This window comes from Aquarana catesbeiana, linkage group LG02 (genome assembly GCF_042186555.1).
Source record: "Aquarana catesbeiana isolate 2022-GZ linkage group LG02, ASM4218655v1, whole genome shotgun sequence".
Taxonomy (NCBI): Eukaryota; Metazoa; Chordata; class Amphibia; order Anura; family Ranidae; genus Aquarana; species Aquarana catesbeiana.
In genome coordinates this window covers 309,016,891-309,035,435 of record NC_133325.1, presented here as the reverse complement: position 1 = coordinate 309,035,435, position 18,545 = coordinate 309,016,891, and the positions used below count along the sequence as shown (strand labels likewise).

At 41.7% G+C, this 18,545-nt stretch overlaps 1 protein-coding gene across 1 annotated transcript in view; it reads right to left on the bottom strand.

Annotated features, from left to right (window-relative positions):
• Positions 1 to 5,323: 5,323 nt before the first annotated feature.
• Positions 5,324 to 18,545, bottom strand: part of VWA3B (von Willebrand factor A domain containing 3B) — a 288,159-nt gene continuing 274,937 nt past the window's right edge. Inside the window, exons 34-35 of the mRNA XM_073614648.1 lie at positions 16,009 to 16,243; positions 5,324 to 6,482 (exon numbers count right to left, since the gene is read on the bottom strand). Coding sequence (XP_073470749.1) covers positions 6,284 to 6,482; positions 16,009 to 16,243 — 434 coding nt within the window. The 3' untranslated portion in view covers positions 5,324 to 6,283. The remainder of the gene's footprint in view (positions 6,483 to 16,008; positions 16,244 to 18,545) is intronic.

Here is an 18,545-nt window from a genome sequence, read left to right as displayed (position 1 = left end):
GGCGTGGCCTCAGGATGAGGTAATCTGATTGCCATGCCCCATCGTTATTTAAGAAATGCAGAACAGCCGACAGATCAGCGGGACGCAGCATCGGAGGAGGGTCGTCGGCGGGAGCTGCGGCAGAGGAAGAAGAACACCAGATTAAGAAGACAGAAGAAGAGCGGAAGAAGAAGCAGGAAGGAGAAGGAGTAGACCGGAGGATGAAGATGCGGGAGAAGATGGAGGAAGACCGGAGGAAGAAGCAGAGAAGAAGAAGAAGATTTTTAATAAAAGACTTGTCAATAACTGTCTACTGTATTTTTTAACAATACACTACTTTTTTTAGTGAATGGGTAGGGGTACAATGTACCCCATACTCATTTACATGGGGGGGGCCGGGCTCTGGGCATCCTCTTGTTAAGGGGGGCTTCCAGATTCCGATAAGCCCCCCGCCTGCAGAACCCGACAACCACCGGGTAAGGGTTGTCGGGCGCAGAGCCCCCCTGCCCCAAAGCACCCGTCCCACCATGTTGAGGGCATGTGGCCAGGTATGGTTCAAGAGGGGGGAGGTGCTCGCTCGTCCCCTCCCTTTTGTGACCTGCCGGCTGCACGCACGGATAAGGGTCTGGTATGGATTTTGGGGGGACCTCCACGCCATTTTTTTAAAAAATTTTGGCATGGGGGTCCCCTCTGAATCCATACTAGATCCAAGGGCCTGGTATGGACCGGGGGAGACCCCATGCTTTTTTTTTGTCTTGATTTTTTTTTATCCGGCAATTCCTTTTTGTTTACAGTCAGCGGGAAGCCCGCTGACAACTGATGACTTAACGGTTGTTAAGGATGCGGCAGGAAAATCATGGTAAAAACCTGTATCCAAAAACGCAGCAAGCACCGCAAAAAGCACTGCAGAAACGCTCAAAAGCAACATGCATAGATGTGAATCGAGCCTTATGGCAGCTAGCTGCTGCCATAACCCCGGTATTTAGCGCCAAAGTACCAACGTACAGGTACAGCGTTTTGCGTGAAGTGGATAGAGCTGAGCTATCTTTGGTAAGTGTTGTTTGGTTCACTCCTATGCAGGTTGCAGTTTGCATATTCCAGGTGCATTCTGCATTTTTCAAAACACGTTTTTTTTTTGTCACTTCAGCAAACCTTTCCGAGGGGTATAAATCAACTTTGCAGTCAAAACATGTTTTTGATCCATAGAAGTCTATGGAACCAAAAACCAGCCCTTTCCATAAAATGCACAGATGTGAACTACATCCATAGGAAACCAGGTTAAATGGACTGTAGTGTGGGTCTGCAAAACTGAAAATGCATTAAAAAATGCATAGGTGTGAACCAGGCCTAATTCAGCTAAGTAGAAAATGTTTTACATAAAGAACACTGCTCAATTTCTTCGGTGCTTAAAAAGCAGTCTACACTTGCGTCTTTATGAAAAATTTAATATTTGCATGGAAGATGATAATAGCATATTAGAAATTGAAACATTTTTATATAATTACTATATGGCTTAATTTTTAAGAAAAGCAATATTATTTTCAAAACAGGCAGACATCAGAGTATACATTATCATATACTGTTTAAATATTGTTGTATTACTTTGTAAAGCAGCAGCAGTTTTTTTGTAAAACATTGGCTTTAAACAGGTAACCAAAAGCCTATTACTGTGATTAGAGACTTCTTACACTGTGTTCCATTGGAAAAAACTTGGTAAAAACGCATATGCGTTTTTGATACACTTTGCTGTGTTTTTCAATGGGGAGGTGCATTTTGTGTGCACTTTTTAAACATGCAACGAAAATGCAGCATGCAGGACTTTTAAAAACACTCCACACCCACAACACATTGGTTTTGAGGAGTTCTATAGGATTTAAAGGGATACTTTTTATGCTTTTTTGTTCTGCTTTTTTAAATACACAAGCGGATCAAAAACGAACCAGTGTGAAAGGGCCCTATTGTGTCCAGCACCCTGCTGAGGAGGTCTCGCCTCCAAAACTCAACCATTGCCATGACCAAGATATACTTTGCCCTGACTTCTGGTAATGATGTCACTGCTTCTGCAATAGTGTTAAAGTGGTTGTAAACCCTTTACAACCACTTTATACTGCAGGCAAGCCTATAATTAGGCTTGCCTGTAGCTACCCAGGATATCTCCTAAACCTGCACGGTTTAGGAGATATCACTGTATTTGCATGTGCCAACGTCATCTGCACATGCGCACTAAAGCAAACTGAAGCAATGGCACGTACGTTTCCCGGCGGCTCCCGCACGCATTCGTGGGAGTGACGCCATCGCAGCCAATCACATCTCGCAATACCTGAAAGTAACCCCCGAGAGAGATGTCGCCGGCTGGAGGGGGAGACGAGGACGCCTGTGGGGGCTTCAATTTCAGGTAAGCAATTCATAATGAGCTAGTATGCTATGCATACTAGCTCGTTATGCCTTTATCTTGCAGGTTTTTTGGGGGGGGAATTGTTACAAAGGGTTTACAACCACTTTAACGTCCCACTCCATAGGAATATGAGTGACACAATTCATCAAAGATAGAAACATTTCATGTGCTTTTAAAGAATTTTTCTAGGAAAAGGTTTCCTGTGTTTTTAAAGCTGAAGTTTACCCTGCTTATATTTTGTGTTCCCTTGTTTCTCACTCCTTCCTCCATTAATGCTAACTACATTTTTTAAATAAAATCTTTTTACCCAGTAACATCACCATTGGGTCTCTGTGCTTGCATTTCAGGCTGGTGGGAGGAGTTTGCAGGGTGCTGTACATGACTTCCTCAACACATCACAGTGCCCTACCTTAGTACTTCTCTTGTAGAGCTCTCAGCCCTGGTGCAAGCAGTGAGCTGACTGTTGGGAAGAGATATGCAAATATTAAAAGGCCTTGATGGGCGGGTGTCAGCCTGGAGGAACAAGAAGTCCTAGGCAGATTGCATTTGCATGCACCTCGTCCTAAATAATGCCCATATGTAATGTTGAGCATGTATGAATAAAAGAAAAGAAATCCAATGAATGGAAAAGTTGGATCCTCCAGCCAGGAAATGAGGAAGGCTTTATCCAACTTGCTGCAGCACAATGTGTGAAGCTCACAGTCTGCACTGAAATCAGAGTAAGTAATTTCAGCACAGGAAAGAAGCCAGTACAAGACGGAAAGTAAGACTGGAGTTCGGATTTAAGGCATGAGATTTTTGCTTTGCAATTTTAACACCTGATTTAAATTGCTTTCCACTAGGTGCAAAAAAAGTATTTTTGGGTATTAAAATGTTACTTTAGTTTTTAGCCTGCAAGAAACAAGTAAAAGACTTGTTAGGTGCAGTTCATAGTCTGTTATAATAAAATAGTTAAGTACAATAATGGTTCAAAAAATATCTGTATATAAAAATATATTTAAAATTATTATTTTTTAAATTGTAAAATGTATTTTATTTATCCCTGATAAGGATATATCAGTATGCATTAACAATGAAAAATTGTATCCTTTCTTTGTAATAAAATACTTTATTATTGTTGCTATTATATTGGTTTTAAAAAGGTATCCCCATCAGTAGCACACCAGGACCCTGCTTTACCTACTATGATGAATTACATTATTCACCATATTAGGTATTAGGATATCATTATAATTAATGATTTCACAGACAACCATGGGACTATAGCCTCATAGAGTTTCCTTGCCTTTACAAATGACTTTATAAGATTTAAGTAAAGTGTGTTAGGACAAATTTTGTGTTTAGATACAGCTGTTTTTTTCTTTTCTACGGTCCTAGCGTGGGTGCACTTAGATAATCTATAATGTGGGGATTTAACAAGCTATAACAAAAACACATAAATGGTAAGCCGAGGTGTCTTCCCATATGTTCAATCCAGAGGAAACTTTGTAATATAGAGGGACTTTTTTCTTTGTAGGGCCAGTGAAGGCAGAGATTGCAACTCCACTCAGTTTCATAGGGTCCAATACTTCATTATTTTTTTAATTCTTTATTTAAAGTGGATGTAAACTCGATTTGTGAAATTTGAGCTGGGCATATATATCTGCAGTGTTTTTGTATCTCTCTTCAAAGCACTAAGTCCCAAATCTGGCTCCTGCTCCGTTCTTCTGTTATCGGCATTATAACTTCTGACAAGTTCTGTGATAAAATCAGGCAGAATTTTGTGTCAGGGTGGGTGCTATAAATAGATTAGCAGAAAGCTGCTCTACTCACAGGACAGCTCTGACACTCTGGAGGGGGGGGGGGGTGCCTTTCCTCTAATCAGCTGTCTCCCAATGTAATCCAACACTACACTGCTACTTCTGAATGAGGAAGTGAAAAATCTAACACCATGTGCACTTTCTAAACAGTATATAAAGCTGAAGACAGCAGATATACAAGTAAAACTTATGTAGGGAGATTTGTTTCATCTCTGTGTATCTGAGGCTGTTCACTTCACTGGGTATATGTGAGAGTTTACATCCACTTTAAGCATTGTGCAAGTACAAAGACTGCGCCAGAACAGCAGTACAAGGCACTGAAAGGCATCAACAATACATATGACTGACATAAACTTATGGGCTCACACATGAATAATGTTCTTCCCAATACAGTTTAGCAATGAAAACCGTAGGAACATGCAGAGTAACATTTAAACAGAAATACATGGAAAGTCACGGTACCACGCAAATTCCAAGGGTATGGCACAGATAGCTCATGAAAATAACAAATGAGACTCAGTACTTTTAGTTTGGAATCTGAAGTTAGGAATGATGTCATTATGTTGCACAATGTATAGGTTTTAAGAATATAAATGTCCTTATTTCCTCAATTGGTGGGAAAAGAAGGGGTAATACCAAAACAAGGCTCGGGAATTCAAGGTCCCGGAACTAAATAGGAACACTGATTTTATGTTGTGTGTTTTTTTTCCCCCCATGTTTCAGACAGTGAATAAATATGGTAATTGTTTTTTGTATTTTTATACCATTTCGATTTTGTACTGCATATTTTTGAGTGTTATGTTGTATCTGTTGTAGAATGTACACAAGCATGACCAACATAATGTCTTTTTCAGTGTCTGCGGTCCCGAAGAAGCGTTGACTTCCATGAAATGCATAGACTTCAGTTATTATACACTACTGGACACTGTATTCATTTCTTTATTCTTGCTGTGTCATTGGTTTTAGGTTAATATTGTGTACATTTCTTTGTCACAATTTTTTAATTAATTATAATAAAAATTGATAGTTTTATATGTATAGTGTTGAACTGGATATGTATAAGGGTTCTAGTTGGGTGTCCATAAAGTCCTTCTATATTACATGATTTCCTCTGGCTTTCCCTTTAAAAACCATTGCATGGTTGATTAGGTTTATGCTAGAACATTTTTTTATTTAAAAAATAATAAAAATGACATATTTAATTCAAAATGTAATTATTAATACACACTAATACATCCCCACCATGATTGGACCCAGCAGCCATATAAGGTTTAAAAAATACATATATATATATAATTTTACATGTTTATGTTTTGAAACTGCCCACAAGTCTTTTAGCAATATGGACAGAAGAGATAATTAGCAGGTGCAATTTCTGCTTTACACATGCAAATGATGAATTATGAACACATTTTTATACTAGAACATACATATTATTAAACAATAAATATAATCTTTAAAACTATTTTTATCATAAGATCATCTTTCTGAGTAAAAATAATTGTATTTAAAATCTAAATTGAAATTAAAGTGACATCCTAATTGCCTAACGTATCCCTGTCACCAAACTGTCATACCATCAAAAAGATAGCAGTAAAAAGAGAAGACATTATACTTACCTTTTTGGCAGCCCATGTCTTGAAATACCTTCGGGATGCTACTCCCTAGGCACAGCAATTATTCAACAGGTTGAATGGGTCAAATAAGTGGTTCCTCCACTTCACACAATGGGTTCTCCTGCTGGCTCGTATGTCCTGTAGTGGTGTACTAGGTGGTAGAAGGAACCACAGCGTGTGGAGAGTACACACACAACCAGAAGTGTTGAATACCTGTGATGGCTAGGGAGCAACATTGCAGGTGCATTTCAGGACCCGGGCAGCTGGAAAAGTAAGTATAGTATAGTAAGTATAGTGCCTCTTCTTTAAGAAACTTTTTTTTTTTTCGGTTTTCAATGTATAGTCACAGGGTCGCTTTAAGCAAGTAATTTGTGACTTGTTCTGGTGAGCTATGTATTTTGTAGTGTTTTATATGTAAAATATTGTAAGAGAATTCTATAAAACCTAACCTATAAAAAAATTAGACATCCTGTGTATCGCTGATCTGTAATCATTCATCTTACAGCTTTTCTGTTTGACCCAACTGATGATACTGTGAAAGAGGAGATATCTGATACTGAATCTTCATTATCTGAGGATATATAGTGTTCATCGAAGTCTTGTTTCTGCTTGCACCACTGGTAGAATTGCAAAGCACTGTTATATTTCTTCTCAGAAAGGCCAAAGCAGTGATAAGATTCTACATTGTGACACCTGAAAAAAATTAAAAAAACAGTAAGAGGAAGTTGTTTTGTTAAAAGAAAAATAAAGAGGCTTTTCGTAAATTACATTTTTATTTAATAAATGTATAAACTATTTGATAAAAGGTATTTTAATCACTTGTATACAACTCTTTATTTTCAAAGCTTTCATGCTATAGTGTGTGCTGGGATTTCTAAAAAGAAAGCCCAACACTAGTTCTGCTCCGGTAGACTGTAAATGTACATGGACCCCACCCCTACTGTGAGAAGAAGGGGTTTGTACCAAACTCAGACCAGCCACTCGCTTGCTGATAAGTTTGTACAACAACTGGAAGATTCTTATCTTCAAAGTAACAATCTCAAGATGAGTATACACGTGCAGTTTTTTTTTTCCCTTGAACCAGCAGGTTGAATGAAAAAAAAAACCTGACAGATCCCCGCATCACACATCGTTTGGGTTGATGTGGGGATCTGTCAGTTTTTATTCAACCTGCTGGTTCAAGAAAAACAAAACTGCACGTGTGTGTATATATGTATATATTCCCTGCCAGGCTATTGTAATCTGACAAGGGGGATCTCCCCTCCCCCACCAGAATACACAGATCAGTGCTTGCAGCTACTGGCTGCAAGCACTGATCGAATGCTGGTTTTCCAGAATGACATTTGACAGAAACCAGTGATTAGGCCAGCTTCTGTTGAACAGACAGCAGTGCACACGGACGAAAGTCAGCCAGTTCCCGCTGAACCAGTCAATTTTTGGTCCATGTATACCCAGCTTAAGATCTCTTTTTCTCAATGTAAACATAATTGTTAGATGTAAAATTATAGGCACTGTGCTTCTTCAGGTGACCATAGACATTAGAGAGCCATGGCTTTGCAAACACTATCTGACTGGCCTTCAACAACCCCTCTATCACCAGGCTCTTACTCAAAGTGGAACTAAACCCTCCTGTTCCTTAAAGCCAAGGAAGCTGCCATCTTAGCCTCTGTTTGGAGTTGCTGTGGTGCTGCACATGTAATCATGTAATCAGCTATGACACCAGGCATTTGATGGTTTGATAGTTTGGCTGACAGCTATCATAAGCACATTAGTAACTGTTATCATTCAAAATGCCTTGATTGTAACAGTTTTGGGAAACAGTTAAATCGGTGGGTTTAGTTCTGCTTTAAATCTGGATGTTTAGCTGTACTGAAGGTTGGTATTTATTGTTCTGGAGAGGATGAGCAACAAGATTTCCAAACTTGTCTAAAGCCGGCCATACATGGATCAAAATTCGGCCAGTTCATGTGTCAATGGACTTGTGTACAACCAGCCTGTCCCAAACAAACAGTGCTGTCAGCTATAGCTGGCAACACTGATCATTGGATTCTGATGGCGGGGAAGGCTCCACGCTGTTAGATTACAATACCACAGAGAGAAGGATTTCCCCATCCAGATTCAGTGTGTAGATGGGGGAATCAGATCTTTTTTCAACCTACCGTTTGAATAAAAAATAAAAAAAGAAGATCAATGTATGAGCTACTTAACCTGTTGCCGCCTGCCCACCGTCATATGACGGCGGAGCGGCTCTTGTTCTGGGCCACTGTCATATGACGGGGGCTGGTTTACACAGGGCATGCGCGCGATCAGGGACACAGCACGTCACCGACAGGGGTGAACAGCCATTGGGCATGGCTGTTCACCATGTGATCGGCCGCGATTACGTCACGGACGATCGGGAGCGCGCAGCGTGGTCACGTTGGTGGCGGCGTGTTCCCAGGAACACTGCTCGTCACCGACAAGGGTAAACAGCCAATGGCTGGTGGCTGTTTACCACGTGATCGGCTGTGATCCATTCACAGCCGATCACTAACTGTAAACATAGACCGGTTACTAGCTGTCACCGGCTCTTCTCTCCTCACACACCGTTTCCAGTGTGAGGAGAGAAGAGCCAGGAGCAGTGAGTGACCGATCTCTGTGTGTTCTGTAGTGTACTGCACCAACACCACAAAGAGAACCTGTCACATGCCCCCCCCCCCAATTACAGCTGTCACCCAACAGTCACCACATCAGTACTTATAAAAGTGCACCTGTCACCCATCAGTGCCCACAAAGTGCACCTGTCACCCGTCAGTGCCCACAAAGTGCACCTGTCACCTGTCAGTGCCCACAAAGTGCACCTGTCACCCGTCAGTGCCCACAAAGTGCACCTGTCACCCGTCAGTGCCCACAAAGTGCACCTGTCACCGTCAGAGACGCCGTCAGCGGTGCACCTGTCACCCTTCAGTGACCGTCATCAGTGACCATCATCAGTGACCGCCATCAGTGACCGTCGTCAGTGACCCATCCGTGACCCTCATCTGTCAACCGTTACCTGTCACCTGTCACCCACCAGTGACCGTCACCTGTCACCGATCACCTGTCACCCATCAGTGACTGTCACCTGTCACCCATCACCTGTCGCCCATCAGTAACCGTAATTTGTCCCCTGTCACACAGCCCTTCAGAAAAAATGTCCAAAAGATTTTATACAAGTGAGGAGGCGTTCCAGATCCTCTCCATGACTGATGAGAGCAGCGGGGAGCTCTCATCAGATTCAAATGCCAATTCCAATTGTGAATCAAATTCAGCATTTGAACCGATCGAAGTAGTGGATCGGCAAACGATTCAGAGGAAGAATGGATCCCTCCTAAAAGAGCACGGCGCTCTGGAAACCAGGCAGCCACCAGCAATATACCCCAGGATCAAATTCCCAGTACTAGTGCTGCTGCCAGCGATAGACCCCAAAACCGAAGGCCCAGTCCTAGAGCTGCCGCCAGTGAAAGGCCACAAGAAATGCCCAGTACCAGCACTTCCGCAGCATCACGCCCAAATGCCAGCACAGGAACTCCAACTACCAGCACTGGAGTGCCACGTCCCCCAAGAGCCAGGGCCGCTACATATCTAACAGAAGGTCTTGCCAATCCAACATGGCTGCCTTCCGACTCAGGATTAGCAAGAATTCCCCCTTTCACCGCACAGCCATGTGTGCAGGCCAATACCCAAAATTTTTCTGAAATTGATTGTTTTAATTTATTTTTGCCCAACACTTTGCTGCAACTCATCGTGGACCAGACCAATTTATATGCCCAGCAGCATATTGCCAACAACCCCCAATCTTCTTACGCCCGTCCATTCGAGTGGAAGGATTTGACTCTGGAGGAGTTCAAAATGTTTATGGGCCTCACCTTAAACATGGGGCTTACGAAAAAAATGAAGGACATGCCTACCCACTCCATTCACCCCACCCCATTCACCACATGCCCATTTACTCTTCTGTAATGTCCCGATACGAAATGATAATGCGCTTCCTTCATTTCAATGACAACACCCAGTGCCCTCCCCACAATCATCCAAATTATGATAAATTATATAAACTTCGCCCACTCATTAATTTCTTTTCCCAATGATTTGCAGAACTCTATGTCCCTGATATGCATATATGTGTAGATGAGTCCCTGGTACCCTTTTCTGGCCAGCTAGGAATAAAAAATACATTCCTAGTAAAAGGGCCAAATACGGAGTGAAATTTTATAAGCTTTGCGAGAGAGTCACGGGATATCTGTATGCGTTCCGTATATACGAAGGAAGAGATTCCCAGCTCCAGCCCCCTGAGTGCCCGGCCTACATGGGCACAACTGGTAAAATTGTATGGGACCTGGCCTACCCACTGCTGAAGAAAGGTTACCACATATACCTGGATAACTTTTATACCAGCCTGCCCCTTTTCAAACACCTATACCTCGCACAAACCCTGGCCTGTGGAACCTCCAGAAAGAAAAAGGGCTTCGCACAAGCCATAGTAAACAAGAAATTGTGAAGGGGAGAAAGAGCAACTTTGAGATGCAACGAAGTGCTGGCCTTGAGGTGGAAGGATACCAGGAATGTATACATGATGTCCACCATCCATGACGACACTACAGTTGAAGTTCAGAGAAGACGAGGTCCCATTGTAAAGCCAAAATGTGTACAAGATTACAATCTGTACATGGGGGGGTGGATTTCAACAACCAAATGCTTCAGCACTATTTAGCAATAAGGAGGTCCCGTTTCTGGTACAAGAAAGTAGCACTCTATTTAATTCATTTGGCCATTTATAATGCCTACATAATTTACACCAAATCCACCGAAAGCCCTGCCCACTTCCTAAAATTCATTGAAGAAGTTGTCACGTCCCTCATCTACCATCAAAGACCCCCCCCCAGAAAACCTTCACTCTGATGCTGTAAGCCGACTGCATGAACGCCACTTCCCGGACCACATTCCCCCATCTGAAGCAGGCCGAAGAAGCCAAAAAAGATGTTGAGTATGCAGCAGTAAAGGATTTCGAAGAGATACCAGCTACCATTGTCCCCAGTGTCCCCTTGAACCCGGCCTTTGCATTGGTGAATGCTTCAGACTATATCACACATCCCTTAAATATTAGCCCATATTCTTAACCACTTCCCCATTTTCATGATCTGTGCTGACCATTTCCCATGCTTCCTCGAATAACCATTCCACTGCCTTCTATGTGAACTGACCCTGGCCTGTTTTTTGACTATGCCTCTGCCATCCGTTTGGACTGCTTACATGTGAACCGACCCTGGCCTGTTTTACCAACTACGCTTCTGTCTACTGTTTGGACTGCTTTCATGTGAACTGACCCTGGCCTGTTTTACCAACTATGCTTCTGCCTACTGTTTGGACTGCTTACATGTGAGCTGACCATGGCCTGTTTTACCAACTACGCTTCTGCCCACCACTTGGACTGCTTGCCCGTCATCTGACCCTGGCCTGTTTTATGGACTTTGCTTTTGCCTACCGCTTGGACTGATCTGTTGCCCTGCTACTTTAGGATACAGGGGTCTCACATGTGAGGGGCTCCAGAAATGTTTTTCCAGATGGAGAAAAACAATTTTTTTTGTTGTCTCCGGGTTTCGTAATTTCCGGATTAGGGTCTGGAGTCCAGAGGCTTCATAGAGATTTGGGTGGGTCGAAGCCTCTACCCCTGTGCCCCTGTGCACAGGCCTTACCTGATTGCGGCCCTCAGCCTGCTGCTGACTTACTGCCGCCATCCCCCTGCCTGCAGCATAAACTGACCACACCTCTGCCTGCTACCTGGACTATGGAAATAATTAGCTGTAGCAAGAGGCAGTATGTTTATGAAGGGCTGGAGAGCGGTACAATAATGAGTGCAGGGAGGTAACGGTGTACCAGGACCAATATTATGGCTGTGTTGGCTGTCTCTGCCTGGACAATTTCTATGGACAAATGCTTTGGCTGTGCTGACGATATCCTTGTGCTGACTATAGACAATATTCCTGCCTGCTGCCTGGATAATTACTATTGTTGCTAAGCACATCCCTGCCTGCTGCCTGCTGCCTGCACCAATTCTCTCCTCCGGGGACACTACTAAAACCACAGGTAATACTTTTTTTTTACCCTCTCCTCAATATAATTTATTTTGGAGTGTAATTTTTGGTATGTAAATGCAATGTGTTAGAAATATAAGGGCCTTCAAAAATAATAGGTTGTCAGGAAATTAGATGTGTAATTTATGCTTGTAGAACGCCTGAAGGTGCTACTTCAATGGTGGGCCTCTGTATGTGGTCAGGCTGTGTAAAAGTCTGACACATGTGGTATCACCATACTCAGGAGGAGTAGCAGAATGTATTTTGGGGTGTCATTTTTGCTATGTACATGCTATGTGTTGGAAACATCTTAAAAATGGACAACTTTGTGGAAAAAAAATGCATTTTCATTTTTTTTCCACATTTTCCAAAAACTTCTGGAAAAAAATGAACCATTCAAAAGACTCATTATGCCTCATAGATTATAGATTGGGGTGTCTGCTTTCCAAAATGGGGTCATTTTGAGGGCGTTTCCATTGTCTTGGGGCTCCAGGGCCTTCAAAACTGTAATAGGTGGTTGAGAAATGAGATGTGTAATTTATGCTTGTAGAATGCCTGAATGTGCTACTTGGATGTTAGGCCTCTGTATGTGGCCAGGCTGTGTAAAAGTCTCACACATGTGGTATCGCCATACTCAGGAGGAGTAGCAGAATGTATTTTGGGGTGTCATTTTTGCTATGTACATGCTATGTGTTGGAAATATCTTAAAAATAGACAACTTTGTGGAAAAAAAATGCGTTTTAATTTTTTTTCCACATTTTCCAAAAACTTCTGGAAAAAAATGAACCGTTCAACAGACTCATTATGCCTCATAGATTATACATTGGGGTGTCTGCTTTCCAAAATGGGGTTATTTTGTGGGCGTTTCCATTGTCCTGGGGCTCCAGGGCCTTCAAAACTGTAATAGGTGGTTGAGAAACGAGATGTGTAATTTATGCTTGTAGAACGCCTGAAGTTGCTACTTCCCTGGTGGGCCTCTGTATGTGGCCAGGCTGTGTAAAAGTCTCACACATGTGATATTGCTGTACTCAGGAGGAGTAGCAGAATGTATTTTGGAGTGTCATTTTTGCTATGTACATGCTATGTATTGGAAATATCTTAAAAATGGACAACTTTGTGGGAAAAAAAATGCGTTTTCATTTTTTTCCCACATTTTCCAAAACTTCTGGAAAAAAATGAACCGTTCAAAACACTCATTATGCCTCATAGATTATACGTTGGGGTGTCTGCTTTCCAAAATGGGGTCATTTTGTGGGTATTTGTACTTTCCTGGCTTGTTAGGGTCGGTTCACACATGGGCAACACGACTTTAGCGCGACTTTGTACCGCGACTTCAACGCGGCTTCAGCGCGACTTTAGCGCGACTTCAGCGCGACTTCGGCAAATTACGAGGCGACTTGAAGTCGCCTCCATGACAGGCGACTTCGCCTGTGGCCAATCACCTCTCTGGGAGGGAGGGGGGGAGGGAGGGGTTTTCTCTGCAAAGTCGCTTGACTTTACAGAGAGATCCGACTTGCAGGCGACTTACATTGAGTTGAATGGGTACAAGTCGCCTACAAGTCGGATAGAAGTAGTACAGGAGTCTTTTCTGAAGTCGGAGCGACTTCAGTAGTGTCAATTAAGACGCTCCCATTGCCTACCATGTTAACCTAAATGCAAAGCGACTTGGGGCGACTTGGGGCGACTTGAGGGCGTACAAGTCGGATCCCAAGTCGCCCCAGTGTGAACCGACCCTTAGTGTCTCATGAAATTAGATAAGTCTTCAGTACATCAGGTGTGATCAGGTGTGATCAATTTTCAATGATTTGCACCATAGCTTGTAGACTCTATAACTTTCACAAAAACCAAATAATATACACTAATTAGGGTTATTTTTACCAAAGATATGTAGTCGTATAAATTTTGGCCAAAATTTATGAAGAAATATTACTAATTTGCTAAATTTTATGACAGAAAAAAAAGAAAAAGGTATTTTTTTTCACCAAATTTTCAGTCTTTTTTTATTTATAGCACAAAAAATAAAAAACCCACTAGTGATTAAATACAACCAAAAGAAAGCTCTATTCGTGTGAAAAAAAGGACGCAAATTTCATTTGGGTACAGTGTTGCACGACTGAGTAATTGTCATTCAAAATGTGAGAGCGCTGGAAGCTGAAAATTGGTCTGGCAGGAAGGGGGAGAAAGTGCCCTTTAGGCAAGTGGTTAAAGTAGTTGTAAAGCCCAAACATTTTTTACCTTAATGCATTCCTTGCATTAATGTAGAAAATGCTTAGGTGCCCCCCACTCCCCCTTTTACTTACCTGAGCCCTCATTCAATCCAGTGCTGTGCACATCTGCCGCTCTTCAATCCCCTCACTTCCAGGTCTCACCGGCTTTGCTGGGGCACCAGGAGCTATTGGCTCCCAGTGCTCTCAATCAAAGCCAGTTACAAGGTAACGGGGGCAGAGACAAGTCCCGCTGTCTGTGTCAATGAATGTAGCAGTAGGGCTCGGGTGTGAGCACACATGAGTGCCCCCATGGGAAGCTGCTTCCCATGGGGGCACTGGACAGAGGGGAGGGGCCAGGAGCATCGGCGGGGGACCTCAAAAGAGGAGGTTCGCAGCCGCTCTGTGAAATTCCATTGCACAGAGCAGGTAAGTATAGACATGTTTGTTATTTTTTTTTAAAAATTACCTTTACAATCACTTTAACCAACATTTCACAGAGAGCAGACAACCAGCGGATGTCTGTCTTACCTCAGAAATCCAGCCATCTTATTTGAATGGTCACCTTACCTCCAGTGACACATAACAATCAGCTAAAATAATACATGTAAAAATCAAAGACCTAATGTCTAGGGGTATATTACAGTAAAACTATAACAAGAATCCAAAGTATTTATTTAACATTTAGTTTCATGTATTGGAGAAAATAAAGTGTGAAGAACATATATCAAGCCTATAATTTTAAGGGCCGGGTCACACCACAATTTCTGTGTTTTCCGGGAGCGTTTTTGCATGTGTTATTTTGATGCATTCTGGGGTGTTTTTCATGCGTTTTGGTGTGTCCCCCCCCCCCCTTTTTTTCCCTTCATCTCAATTGAGGACATATACGTTCCAGTGTGTTTTTGATGTGCTTTGCTGCATTCTAGATGCTTGTCATACAGAAAAAAATGCATGTTCTATTTTTGTTGACTGCACTGGAATGCACAGCACTAGTGTGAACTAGGGCCATTGGAATCCATGTATAACACTGTCCCTGCATTTTTGAAGCAGAATAAAAATGCACTAGATTGCATCCGGTATAAACCATCCCTATAAGTGTCTAGTATTCAAGGGATTATTTACTGTATAGATTTTTTTACCTCAATGGAGGAGACACTTATAGGAGATTACAGAGTATATTGAGGCACATTTATATAGGAACTGAACACTTTTGATATTACTAGGATGAGGACTCTGAAATCAGGAATGGCCAATGTGGGGCTACAGAAATCCACCATATATACCAGAATACCACACAATAAAAAGGTAAATTACTGTATTCTTAAATTAGAATCTTTTCTGTGTGCCATCCTGTTTATTCTGGTAACACAGGTAATTGTTTGAAAAAAAAAAAATAAAACTACACTGAATATGTTTATATACTGCACCAAGTAACGCTTAGTGCCGGTTCACACAGGGGCAACCTGACTTTGCAAGGCGATTTGGAGGCAACTTCAGCACGACTTTGAGCAACTTACAACGCAACTTAAAGTCGTCTCCAGGACAGGCGACTTGGGCTGTGGCAAATCACAGAATAATCAGTTCTGTGGGAGGGGGTTTCCTGGGTAAACATGGGGAGTACCTGGGTAAATTCTTTTCTTTTTCCTGTAATGTCGCTTCAATATAGATGGAGATCCGACTTGGAGACGACTTCCATTGAAATCTATGGGTGCAAGTTGCCTAGAAGTCACCTTGGAGCAGTACAGGAAACTTTTTTGAAGTCAGAGCGACTTCAGTAGTGTACATTAAGACGGCTCTCATTCACTTCTATGGCATTTCTTATGTCCAGCGACTTGGGGCGACTGGAGGACTTACAAGTTGGATCCCAAGTTGCTGTAGTGTGAACCGGCACTTAACAATTATACTATAAAAAAAGGAACTTACATTTTTCCATCACAAAAACGTATCTGCAGCTTTCCTCCATTAACGCCAGTAATGACACCAGGAAGGAATGTGAGTGTAGATGGATTGGCCAAAGTCAGTACATGGTCACCAACACTGAGAATGTGTGGCTCGCTGAACTTCCCAAAAATCCACTCTATGTCTTGAGTAGTTGTTTTGCCATCTGACCATGAAATAATATACTCATTCCTGTCATCGGCACGCTTCAGTATTTCAGCTGAAATCATAAACAGTTATTATTCACAAGTGATGTTCACTTTCATTGTCCATTATTCTCTCACAATTTTATGATTTACAGCCACCGAGGTATTATGTAGCTTTATTTATTGAGATGAATGTGTGTTTCCCAAAATGTTGGCCTATATGAGGCATGGGTAATCCTGAAAACATACATACTTGCATCGGATGAATACTCCTTCATTAAATGCCTCTTTAGAAACATCACTTTTATTCAAAAAGAAGTGCACCATTATTGATGCATCAAGGAAAAAACAGACTCAGAATGCCATATTGCTTTCCCCACTGGCACTCAATTAGGGGACCATCAAAGACTAGAATTTGACAGCCTTATCTAAAGATAATGGATATTGTTCTCTTACATTATTATGGCAAATCAAACCTTTCCAAATATATTCAATCCTTGCTTGGTGATGCTACAGTGTACATCCAGATTAAAGGTGCTAATATAGAAGCAGGTGCATTGCTCAGTTAGAGTTTTCTGAAAGCCTATATTTATACACTTTTCAATGACAATTAATAAGCATGGCCTAAACACAAAGATCTGATAGAGCATCTACCAATGTGATCTTCCAGTACAGACAGGGGTTAATAGCAGCACATGATAACTCTGTAAGCGGACAGAAGAAGTAATTAGGCAGCAACAACCAGAACTGCATCCAGATATTTAAATGCATACTAATCAGCTGTGGGAACAGCTTTTAAAGCATACAGATGGTTCTTATTGGCAGATATCTACAGTGGTCTAATCTGCCTTAGTAATTAGCCAATGAATTAGTAACATACAGACAAACATAAATATATTAAAGTTCCTTCTACTTGTAGAATTGTGCAATGCCACACCATGAAAGTATGGGAGCTGCCATTATTGACCCCTCCATCAGAAGATACTAGTTTTCTCTAACTTTACAAGTAGGCTTCACAATGCTATTGTTATAACAATAGGAAGCTGTTCTAAATAGATTTTTTAAACACTGTAATTATTCACATTTGTGAAATAAAATAATTTATTACACTTTTACTTAAAATAGTTAATATACATTATAAAAACATACACTACTATACAAAAGTTTTAGGCAGGTGTGAAGAAATGCTGTAAAGTAAGAATACTTTCAAATATATATATTTTAATTGTTGATTTGTATCAATTTAGAAAATGAAAAGTAAGTGTACAATGAAATATCGAAATCAAATCAATATTTGGTGTGACTACCCTTTGGCTTCAAACCAGCATCAATTCTTACACTTGTACACTTTGTACACTTGCAGTCAAAAGTAATGGATTTTGTAGGATTAGAGTCAGGTGTATGATTAACCAATTATACCAAGCAGGTGCTAATGATCATCACTTTCATTTGTAGGTTGAAACATAGCCACAGACAACCGAAACAGAAACTGCAATGTAGGAGGCTTGAAACTGGGTAAGGAACATCCAAACTCTGCTTATAGGGTGAGGCTGTGGAAGACATTGGAAGACAGAGTAATTTCACAGCTCATACACCAAGGACACTGATACAGCAAGGTCTCTCCCAGGCAAAGATATCAAAGTAGACTGGGGTTTCAAGGTGTGCTGTTCAAGCTCTTTTGAAGAAGCACAAAGAAATGGGCAACACTGAGGACTGTAGACACAGTGGTTGGCCAAGGAAACTTAATGCAGCAAATGAGACACATCATGTTTATTTCCTTAACGACATAGGAAGATGTGCAGCAGTGCAATCAGCACAGAACTGTGGGACCCAAGTACATCCATCTACCGTCTGGAGAAGTCTGGCCAGAAGTGGTCTTCATAGGAAAATTGCAGCCAAGAAGCTACACCTCAGATGTGGAAACAAGGCTATGTGGCTCAACTATACATTAAAACATAGGAACTGCTGAACAAATGGCATCAAAATTTGAAATATTTGGCTGTAGCCAGAGGCAGATTGTTCGCTGAAGGGCTGGAGAACGGTACAATAATGAGTGTCTGCAGGAAACAGTGAAGCATGGTGGAGGTTCCTTGCAAGTTTTGGGCTACATTTCTGCAAATGGAGTTGGAGATTTTGTCAGGATCAATGCTGTCTTCTATGCTGAGAAATACAGATAGATATTTATTCATCAGGCCATACCATCAGGGAGGCTTGTGATTACCTCCAAATTTATTCTGCAGCAGGACAACGACTCCAAACATAAAGCCAATGACATTAAGAATTACCCTTAGCATAAAGAAGCACAAGTCCTGGAAGTGATGGTTTTGCCCCCACGGAGCCCTGATTCCAACATCATTAAGTCTGTCTGGGATTACA